The 10,457-nt window shown below is 37.3% G+C and overlaps 1 protein-coding gene across 6 annotated transcripts in view; it reads left to right on the forward strand.

The window, feature by feature from the left end:
* Positions 1–10,457, forward strand: part of LOC103463133 (disabled homolog 2-like) — a 33,239-nt gene that overhangs the window by 8,821 nt on the left and 13,961 nt on the right. For 3 of the 6 annotated variants that reach the window (XM_008406314.1, XM_008406316.1, XM_008406315.1), the window contains 7 exons: positions 3,937–4,174; positions 4,265–4,406; positions 6,316–6,446; positions 7,362–7,460; positions 8,709–8,840; positions 9,629–9,790; positions 9,873–9,920. In XM_008406314.1, coding sequence (XP_008404536.1) covers positions 4,160–4,174; positions 4,265–4,406; positions 6,316–6,446; positions 7,362–7,460; positions 8,709–8,840; positions 9,629–9,790; positions 9,873–9,920 — 729 coding nt within the window. In that variant the 5' untranslated portion in view covers positions 3,937–4,159. The remainder of the gene's footprint in view (positions 1–3,936; positions 4,175–4,264; positions 4,407–6,315; positions 6,447–7,361; positions 7,461–8,708; positions 8,841–9,628; positions 9,791–9,872; positions 9,921–10,457) is intronic. The other 3 variants (XM_008406317.1, XM_017304336.1, XM_017304337.1) reach the window with 3 other exon arrangements.

Here is a 10,457-nt window from a genome sequence, read left to right on the forward strand (position 1 = left end):
ATGGAGACTCCATGCAGAAAGACCCCAGGCTGGGAATCGAACCCAGAACCTTCTTGCTGCAAGGCAACAGCTCTACCAACTGCGCCACTGTGCAGCCCATTCCCAAATCCTTTTCCCATTTGATTCTGGAACTATCCACACCATTTATAGCTAAAGTTGACATGAGTGCTGTATACACCCTTGAAGTGATTTTACATAATGGCCGACTGGCATGACACATTTCCTCAACGGGGGACATGGACGGTAGCTTCCAACTTCCTTTCTGATTAGCTCTTATGAAGTCGCGGAGTTGGAGATAGCCAAGGTTGTCAGTTCAAACTTCTTTATTTACGTAGCAGTGATCCAATCGGCAAATTCCCTTTTCCTGCCAGGATCTAAAGTTACCAGACTGAAAAATCTTTGGTAGCCGTTCATTTCCCCATAACGGGGTTTTAGGAGAAAGAAAGCCTTCTAGCCTAAACATTTCACGAATTTTATACCAAATTTGGACTGTCTGAATTATTAAAGGGTTATCAGTTTCATTTTTGATAGTTTTATTATCCCACTTATAGAGCAAATTTATTGGCATCTCTTCTTTTATCTCTGTTGTCTCAATTTTGAGCCATGAAGGAGGAGTCTGCAAATCAAACATCTGTGCCAAGAACCTAAACTGAGCTGCATAATAGTAGAGTTGAAAATTAGGGAGCTTCAGACCTGCAGCGATAATTTATCCATGCTAAGTGTTGGTGGCTTACCATGCCAGATAAACTTTCTAATTGATTTTTTAAGAGAGAGAAAGAATGCTTTTGGGATGTGAATTGGGAGTGATTGAAACATGTACAGAAACCTATGGAGGAGATTCATCTTTATGACATTAATTCTACCAAATAATGAGAGGTAAATCCATCCATTTTCCTAAATCCTCGCTCACCTTCTGAAGGAGGGAAGCTTAGTTTAGTTTAAAGAGGTTTTTGAGGTTACCATCCACAAATACCCCTAAATATTTGAAAACCTCAGGAGACCATTTGAAATTAGACATGTTTTTAGCTTTACTGTGGTCAAAAACACAGATCGGTAAAACCTCACTCTTTTCCAAATTAACTTTGTATCCAGAAAATGAGCTGTATTTACCCAGTAAGTCCCGAAGGTGACAAAGAGAGCGTTCTGGATTGGTTAAAAATAAAATAATGTCGTCCGCAAAAAGCAAAATTTTATGTATGTCAGTACCAATCCATCCATCCATCCATCCATTTTCGTTACACCCTTGTCCCTTAGTGGGTCGGGAGGTGCTGGTGCCTCTCCAGCTAACGTTCCTGGTGAGAGGCGGGGTCACCTGGACAGGTCACCATGCTGTCGCACACACCCTCACCCTAACACACAGGACAAACAACCATGCACACACAAACTCACATCTAGGGGCAATTTGGAGAGGCCAGTTAACCTGACAGTCATGTTTTTGGGCTGTGGGAGGAAACCGGAGTACCTGGAGAAAACCCACCATGCACAGGGAGAACATGGAGACTCCATGCAGAAAGACCGGGGCCGGGAATCGAACTGCTGCAAGGCAACAGCTCTACCAACTGCGCCACTGTGCAGCGTTAGTACCAATCCCAAAACCACTAATATTAGAATTTTTTCTAATGGCCTCAGCCAATGGCTTGATGGTGAGCACAAAGAGGGCGGGACTAAATGGATCTCCCTGCCTGTTGCCTCTACACAGCTGGAATGAATCAGAGATGATCCCATTGGTGACAACATTGACATCACCAATGGGGAATGATCACTAAGTAATCTTGGAAGATATTCGCTACTCATCACTCGATGAAGTATCTGACTGGAGATCAAAAAATGATCTATTCTAGTATGGGTATTGTGTGGATGTGAATAAAATGAATACTCTATCCTGTGGATGCATCCACCTCCAAGCATCTGTTAGTTTTAAATCTTCCATAAATAATGTTATTTTAGCTGATTTAGAGAGGGGACAAGGTCTGTCTGAAGCTTTATCAAGCACAGTATCTAAACACAAGAAACCCCGGAGCTTGGGAGATTTGAAGAAAAACATCCTGCATGAATAGACTATCATCATAACTAGGTGCATATATATTCATAAACGTCCAGGATTCTGAATACATTTGCCCTTGCACCATGATGTAAATACCCGAGAGGTCAGATATAGTTTTAGTAGCAACAAAACGGGATGTTTTTGCGCAGCAAAATTGTTGTTCCTCTCGATTTTGAACTAAAAGAAGAAAAAAAAAACTTGTCCCACCCGATCTCTTTTATCTTTCTATGCTCCCTGTCTGACAAATGTGTTTCTTGTACGTAAACAATACCTGACTTAAATTTTTCCAGGTAAGTATAGACCCTTTTTCATACAACCAGTGTTTAAACGGATTTGTAATKAACTTATTGTGTGACAAACGCGGTTCTGGTCACTAATTGAGTAACATACATGTAGGTGTTACGACTGGCTCAATGTCATAACAAAAACATGAAACCATACCATGGTTAAAGTGAAATAAAGTAAATGTTTATTAACACAAACAACTATCAAAACAAAAGAAACTCAAAAGTGCAAAAGACGGGGAGCTGGGGCCTGGCAACTACCATTGCCTCTGCAGGATGGACGCTGAGGGCCATAGGCGACAAACCACCAACGATCAGTGACAAGCCACCCAGCGCCGCTGAAAGACGGAGACAGCCAGCTTTAAGTATCCTGCACTCCAATCACCCGATCAGGCACACCTGCAAATGGGAGGAGCACAAAGAGGGACAACAAGACCAGCCTACAAGGCCCAGGGCCGTCACATAGGCTACATGTCCGTCTTAGCTAGCAGATAAAAGCTACATTAGCTAAGCTAACTTTGCTAGTTCGGCAGAAAGTACTACAGTAAATATCACTAGTATTACACAGAGGTGGGTAGAGTACTCAAAAGTTGGGGGTGAGTAACAGTTGTAATGTTTAATTGGTCAAGCAGATTTGGGTAGCAACTAGTTACATTTACTCAGTTACATTTACTTGAGTAGCTTTTTTGGGGGAAAAGTACTTTTAGAGGTATTTTTACTACAATGTACTTTTCACTTTTACTTGAGTAATTTCATTATGAAGTATTTCTACTCTTATTTGAGTTAAATTTCAGGGTTATTTACCCACTGAATGAAAAACAAACACATTTTAACCAAATATTCACCAGACACATTTTCTTTTGCTTGATTTTGTTATTTTTTGTTCCTTATATGAATTATCAGCATTTTAAAATACCAAAATTTCCTTTTAACTTTATATTTTTGTCCTTCTGGTGTAATTTTTAAGCCTTAAATGATTGATAATTTGACCAGTTACTCAGTGCTAGAGTAGACTTTTTACCAAATGCTTTCATACTCTTACTTCAGTAATTCCCTGGACGACTACTTTTTACTTTCACTTGAGTAAAAATATGTTGATGTAGTTCTACTCTGACTTGAGTGTAATTTTTGGCTACTGTACCTCCTCTGGTTATAAGTTAGATAGGAACGAGGTCAGAGCTAGTTATAAGCTTGTTGTTGTAGCAGCTCCATAGCCCATGCCTACCAAGATGGCTGTCGGCTACAAAGTTCCCATTAGAGTGACGTCACATGAAAACTATGTAAAGCAGCATGTGTGATTTAAAAAAAAAAAAAAACTTCTGTAAGATGTAAAAGTGAAACTTAACAGTTTTAATGACGGCCCAAGCTGACACTGGAACTATTTTAATTGCTTTTGGTTTATCCGAGACGCTGAATTACATCATAAAATGCTTTCCCTTCATGTGTTTATTACATATTAACCTCAATGTTCACCTTACATAACTCGGCGTCATGTAAAAATAAAACACAGTCTGTAGATAGTTTTTTTAAAAATTATTGTAAGTATTTTGCAGACGCTCCAATCTTTTTGGTTTGTTTTTTTTTCTGGTTGTAATTGGTTTATTTTAGGAAAATGCCACCAAAGAGCCGGTCGTCGAGGGAAATGCATGACCTTAGGTGCACCGTTGAGGGAGATCCTCCCTGTTGCTGCCTCTTCGTTCTGCTGAAAACGTTCCCATGCATGTGGGCCWCCCAGCGGATGTTAATATATCACCAGTGAGTCTGCAGCCTGACCTTTGACCCCCAGCGGCTTTGTGAGCGGGACAGGCCAGGCAGCTGGGTCAAAGTGAAGATGGATTCCCTGCAGGTGAGTCAAAGCAGGCACTCTCCTCTGCATCCGCAAACATTTTCATGTTTTTGCTGAATCTTGATGGTGAGAAGTTTCTATTTTTGGCAGGAAAAACATCTGAAAGCTTCCAGGTTTTTGCAGAATGTCAAGGAAACAACAAACATTGTGACTGAGACGGCGCAAACGGCCGGGAGCTGTCTCGCACAGGGCCAAGAGGCTGTCAGAAGCTGGCCACCATACTTGACAAGAGGTATGAGAGTTTAGTTTGAAGTTTAGTCTCAGGAGAACGTCAGACGAGGCAAAGGGCGTGTTGCTATATTTGTAGTTTAAGGGATGGCGCTGTACAGATTCAGGATGGAAACCAGGGTAGAAAAGTTTAAAACACACGTTTTAAACCTGTGTGTTTAAAACGTGTGTGTTTTAACTGTAACGTTTAGTTTTATTTTGTAATGACTTTTTATCTGTACGTTAGTTTTAATTAGTTTTTAGAGCGTATTTGCTTGTTTTTATTAGTTTTTATTAGCAGACTTTGGTAACAACTAGTTACATTTACTTAGCAGAATTTTTACTACGCTGTTCTTTTTATTTTTATTTGAGTAATTTTAGTATGAAGTATCTCTTATTTGAGTAAAATTTCTGGATTATTTATCCACTGAATGAAAAACAAACATGTTTTAATTCACCAAACACAGACACACGCCTGCAGTTTTTGTTAAAGTTTTATAAGTTTTTTATAGAAAGAAACTGATTTGGAAACATGTTTCTTTTGCCTGATTTTGTTATTAATATGAATTATTTTCATTTTGTTCTTTAAAATACCTAAATTTCCATTTGACTTTATATTTTGGTCCGTCTGATGATATAATTCGTAAATATCAAAGGATTGATCATTTGATTAGTTACTCAGTACTTGAATAAATTTTGTACCAAATACATTTTTACTCTTACTTGAGTAACTTCTTGGTCGTCTATTTTTTACTTTTACTTAAGTACAAATATGTTGAACTAGTGCTGCTGCTCTTACTTGAATACAGTTTCTGGGTATTCTGCCCTCCTCTGATTAGTTAAATATTGTTTAGTTTTTATTAGTTGTGTTAGTTGTTTCATATTGTTCATACTTTGTTTCATTATAAGTGCAGAATTAAAAAAAAAAAGTCATAGAGCTATGATTATGTATATAACTACTGGGTAATGAATACTCAAAGGAAAACATCATTTAAATAAAAAAGTATGTTGAGCAACCGGCTGATTGGCGTTTGCTCCCAACATTTGCTGTCGCCATTTTGCGTATTAGCATTAGCACCACCACGTAGATTATGAACTGCCGTAATTTGTCGACAGCTGACGTAAACTCTTCACATCAGTTCGAACGGCTAATAAATTTACTCATAAACACGAAAACGAAGGATATTACATCTATGATTTCGGTCTGTTTTAGTTAGTTTTATAAACGCTCGTTATGGTTCCAGTTAGCTATCGTTTTTCTCCGTTAATTACCGTTTTTATTTATTTCCAGTAACGTCTTCTCAGGTTTCGTTATGCGGTTAGTTTTAGCTAAAATAAGTTTGACGGAGACGGAGTGAACGAAGACGTGCTAAACATGGCGGCGCTGAGTTTTGTTTTCCTGATGGGAAACAGGTAGAACTTCTTCTTCTCTGTCCTTTGTGTACTTCTGGAAGTCCTCCAGCTGCTCCAGCGGTTTTTAGAAACATCACAAACACACACTGGAAACTATTTAAACTATTTTGTAAGTAGAGGAAGCTTTTTACGTCGAGCTGATTAATGTCGTGAGTCGTCCCGCTAAGTCTGGGATATTCTCCACGTTTGGTCACCAAAAGGAAAGAAAATCGGCTCCTGACATGTTAACCATTACAAGAAAATTATGTTTTTATGAGGATATATAAAAAAAGCACCTGAAGTAGTCACTTTGAGACATGCTGAGGTAAGCGCTATAAAAAGTTACTGAGAATCTGATGATTTGACAAGTTTTTGTTAGTAAAATGAGCAACAAATGTGTGGAAAAGTGAAAAATACGTTTATATTTCATATCAACAAATTAAAAGGTTAGATTTTTACTGCACATGAAACTTTTCACTGCTCCTGCAGCTCTTTGTCGTCTCGTTTCTGCTGAAGGTTTTGTTTTTGGTTGTGACTTTCAGGACCGGTTCTGGACACCAGGTCCCGGTACGAAGGGGACGGGGTCCGCTACAAGGCCAAGCTGATCGGTTTGGACCTGGTGCCGGACCCACAGGGAGAGAAGATGCTGCTGGACTCCATGATGAAACTGAAGGTAATCTGCTAAAAGCAGGTAAATTAATCTGTTATTTCTCTCACAGAAAATAACATTGAAAAGTAGATGAATAAAAATGGCATCAGCTGGACCTGGAATTAGTATTTTTTTATTTTACTTTGTGCTATAAAAGTGGTTTTAATAGGAAGTTATGAAATGTTGAGTCAGCTGCTTTGTGACTTTTGGTCCATCCTGACAGCTGCTGCCCTCCTGCAGTCAATTACAGCCTCCTGAGTCTAGGGGGCGCTAGTGAGACACAAACGTGTCACCTCTGTTTTATGCTGGTTTGTCTTGGAAATGAACAATGGAGTGTTTTGTTCTCAATCCTTAAAATATAATATAATATAATTAGTATATTTACATATTAAATAATATGTACATATAACATTTAATAGTATTTATAGAATGTAATATTTTATAATTTATATAATACAAAATAATATGTTATGTGATATGAATATGTTATTATATAAATAATATAATTTTTACATACATTTATTTAATGTGGTTCTGTGTGATGAAAAGCTGCACCATTATAAACAACAGGGGGACAAAACAGTAGGAGAATTCAACTGTTTAGGCTAAATAATGTAGAAATAAACACACAAAACATAAAAAAAATATAAAAAGTCACAACAGATAGAACCCTAAATAACCCAATTAGACAGTTTATCAGCTGAAATCTATAGTTTTTTGGTTTGTTGCATTTTTACTGAATTCAGGAGCATGAAATATTTCATTAAATCATTAAAAATGATATTAAATTACATCTATCCAGTTGAAAAGACCAGCACAAACATTTCATTTGTTCAAACATTAGCGTGTTCAACAACACAAAACCTTCACATCATGACTCTGCTGCGGTTTCCTGTATTTCTGATCAGTTTTCCTGTGTGATTATTTTCCTGTTTGAAGGGATTTGAAGTTTCAGCGAGGAAACAGGGTCAACACAAAATGAGGATCTGGCTGAAAATTTCCTCCAGTGGCTTAAAGATTCTGGATGAGCGGACCGGGGTGAGTCAGCCAGTTCAGCAGCTACGTAACAACATGTTCCGCTTTTTCTCCTCACAGTTTGAGCAAAAGTTCTCACAGGCCATTTGGACCGATATTGATATCTGATATTAATATCGCTGGTATGGCTGATGACCGATATTTACCGATATTATGTATATCTCACTACAGTTTTGACACGTTTGGGGAAAAAAACCTGACCAGAAACAGATAAAATAAATATCAGTTGTTTGTGTTGAACCAGTTTTATTTATCAACATGTCAAAAAATGACTAATATCAGCCAGTAATATATGGTGCCGATATATCGTGCATTCCTATCAAATTGTACAAATTTATTCTCGGTTATGAAAACAGAATTTTGGGTCACTTTCTTTCTAAATGCTTGCTACATTTAGCTGTTTAATACATTAAATAAAAGATGAGTAGAGCAAAGTCAGGATTTCAGTAAAAGACGAATACTTTATGTTGGACGTAACATTTTCCACTTTAAGAAAATGATGTCAGGAATAATTTTATCCTGATTAGTAAATGAAAAGACTCCGTCTGGATCATTTGTAGCTGAATTTCTATGATTCTTGGAGGCCAGACAAAATCATTCCAAGTACCACAAAAGGCCCACGAGCCACACTTTTACACCCCTGGGTGAAATATTTAATGCAAATCAGACAGATGGCACACAAATGCTTTGGAGAGTGAAAATGACATCACCTCCTTTTTCAGTGTTTTTCAGTCTGGTGATAATATTCAGACTGCAGTGAACAAAGATCTGCTTTCAAGGCAAATTTACTGCATTTTATTGGATTTTCCTCCTTACTGTTTGGCTTCAGACCAACAATAAGTGATCAAATAAAGAGACGCAAACCAAGCATTTCACCTGCACTGCAAAAACACAGAAGTAGCTTTGGTCCAGCTTCTAATGCAAATATCTGAGTTTGCTTGAAATGAGAGAAAAATGACTTAAAGTAACTTTAATTTTCCAATAAGAGAAATAATCTGCCACTTTTTCACCAGTACTAAGGAATTATTTTCTTAAAACAAGCTCATTTTTATTGTTGTACTTGTAAGTTAGTTTTCTCTTATTTGCTCTAGAACCCAGACCAAACTTGCTTGGTAAGGTTTTGTGTTTTTGCAGTGCAGCTAAAGTTTAACCATCCAGATGTTTTCTTGTACAAACTGGAACTTCCTGGTCGCTGTAAGCAGTTCTGGATCCGAACTTGTTTCTGATGTTCTGTCTTTGTTTTGTTTTCAGATTGTCCTTCATGACCACGACAGATCCAGGATCAGCTCGGTGACCAAAGACAAGTCGGACCCCCGAGCGCTGGCGTACATCTACAGACACGAAGACGCGTACATCCTGTTCTACATCAAGGCGGGACACCAGGTGACGCCTCGCGGCCCTGCAGAGGATCATGTGACCAAGTTTCATCGCTCTGGAAGATTTACACACTTTGCCACAAAACCAGGATGTCGTTTGAAGGAGCATATAAAATAGTTTCACTCGTTTAAATATTTGAATTGGCAATTCCACTGTCTGTGGTTAATCATAACTAATAGCATTTTAATTGACAAGATAAGTAACATTTTCAATTCAAAAACCTTTTTTTGTTGCTAAATTATTGAATAAATAGATATAATATAATGTATTTGAATTAATTATATTTAGTGATTGACTTCTTTCAGTTTTGTAATTGAGTTTATTGCAGGATCTGTAATTAATTAAATTTTAAATGACAAAAAAAAGCACAATTCCAATTCAAAAACCAATTTCTGCTAAATAAATAGACATATAAACTCAACTAACAAAGATATTTATTATTTTAAATCTTTTATTTACCAATTAAGAGCTCTGGCTCCAGTTTTACGCTGATTTCTTGAAAATTATCCTTGATTTTCGTACTTGAACCATATAATTTATCATGTATTAAATAATCTATTTGAAATATTATATTGGACATAATTACTTTTTTAATTGGGTTAATTGCAGGGTGTGTTATTAATTAATACAATTTAAGAAACTACAAAATAAAATCAATTAAAAAACAAAGTAGGCTTGGAATAATCGGAATAATTGGAATTATCGGAATGGGGTCGTGAAAAGGTCACAATGCGTCGCATGTGGGGAAAAGAAGAGATCTTGTTTTGGGTCGTGATTTTATCTATCGGTTGCAGGCGGATCCAATCATTCTGGACATCATGGAGGTTTGTCGGCGTGTGGAGCAGCAGGAGGCGTCTCATCAACAGCAGCCTACGGCAAGCCACCAGCCTACGGCAAGCCACCAGCCTACGGCAAGCCACCAGCCTACGGCAAGCCACCAGCCTACGGCAAGTCAAGTCAGACATAATACAGTTAACATCCATTATCAGGCTGTTTCTGGCTGTTCGTTTGTCACCGGGATCTCTTTGTTGTTTTCAGGATATTTCTTTAGTGACTCTGACTGACAGTCTGGCTTCTCCACAGACGGTAAATAAGTATTTTAAGGATCATAGTAAATGATTAGAGCCTTTTTGTATACAATATTAGAAATGCAAATGGCAATTAATTCAATTACTTTTAAAAATAAAAGCATAAAAATGTTATTTCCAGAAATGCAGTGACAGCATTCCTTTAGCTTGATTATTTGTAGCAAAGGATGAAACTGCAGCCAAAAAAAACACCGTCTACTAACATGTTGATTAATAAAAAGTTTTATTTTATGGAAACCAGGTWAAGCTAAAAATGACAATTAAGGATTTCTGGTTATATTTAAAGATAAAGAAAATTTTTCATCTTAAATCCAAAACGTACACATTTTTGTACAGTTTTGGTGTAATTACTGCTGCATGTTGCAAATGGCATTTATTTCAGTCTATTGTACAGTCGATGATTAATCGATTACTAAATTAGTTGACGATTATTTCAACAATCGATTAATCGTGATTGATTCGATTAATCGTGATTGCTTCGATTAATCATGATCGCTTCGATTAATCGTGATTGCTTCGATTAATCGTGTTTGGT

The sequence above is a fragment of the Poecilia reticulata genome, linkage group LG4, assembly GCF_000633615.1.
Source record: "Poecilia reticulata strain Guanapo linkage group LG4, Guppy_female_1.0+MT, whole genome shotgun sequence".
Lineage (NCBI taxonomy): Eukaryota > Metazoa > Chordata > Actinopteri > Cyprinodontiformes > Poeciliidae > Poecilia > Poecilia reticulata.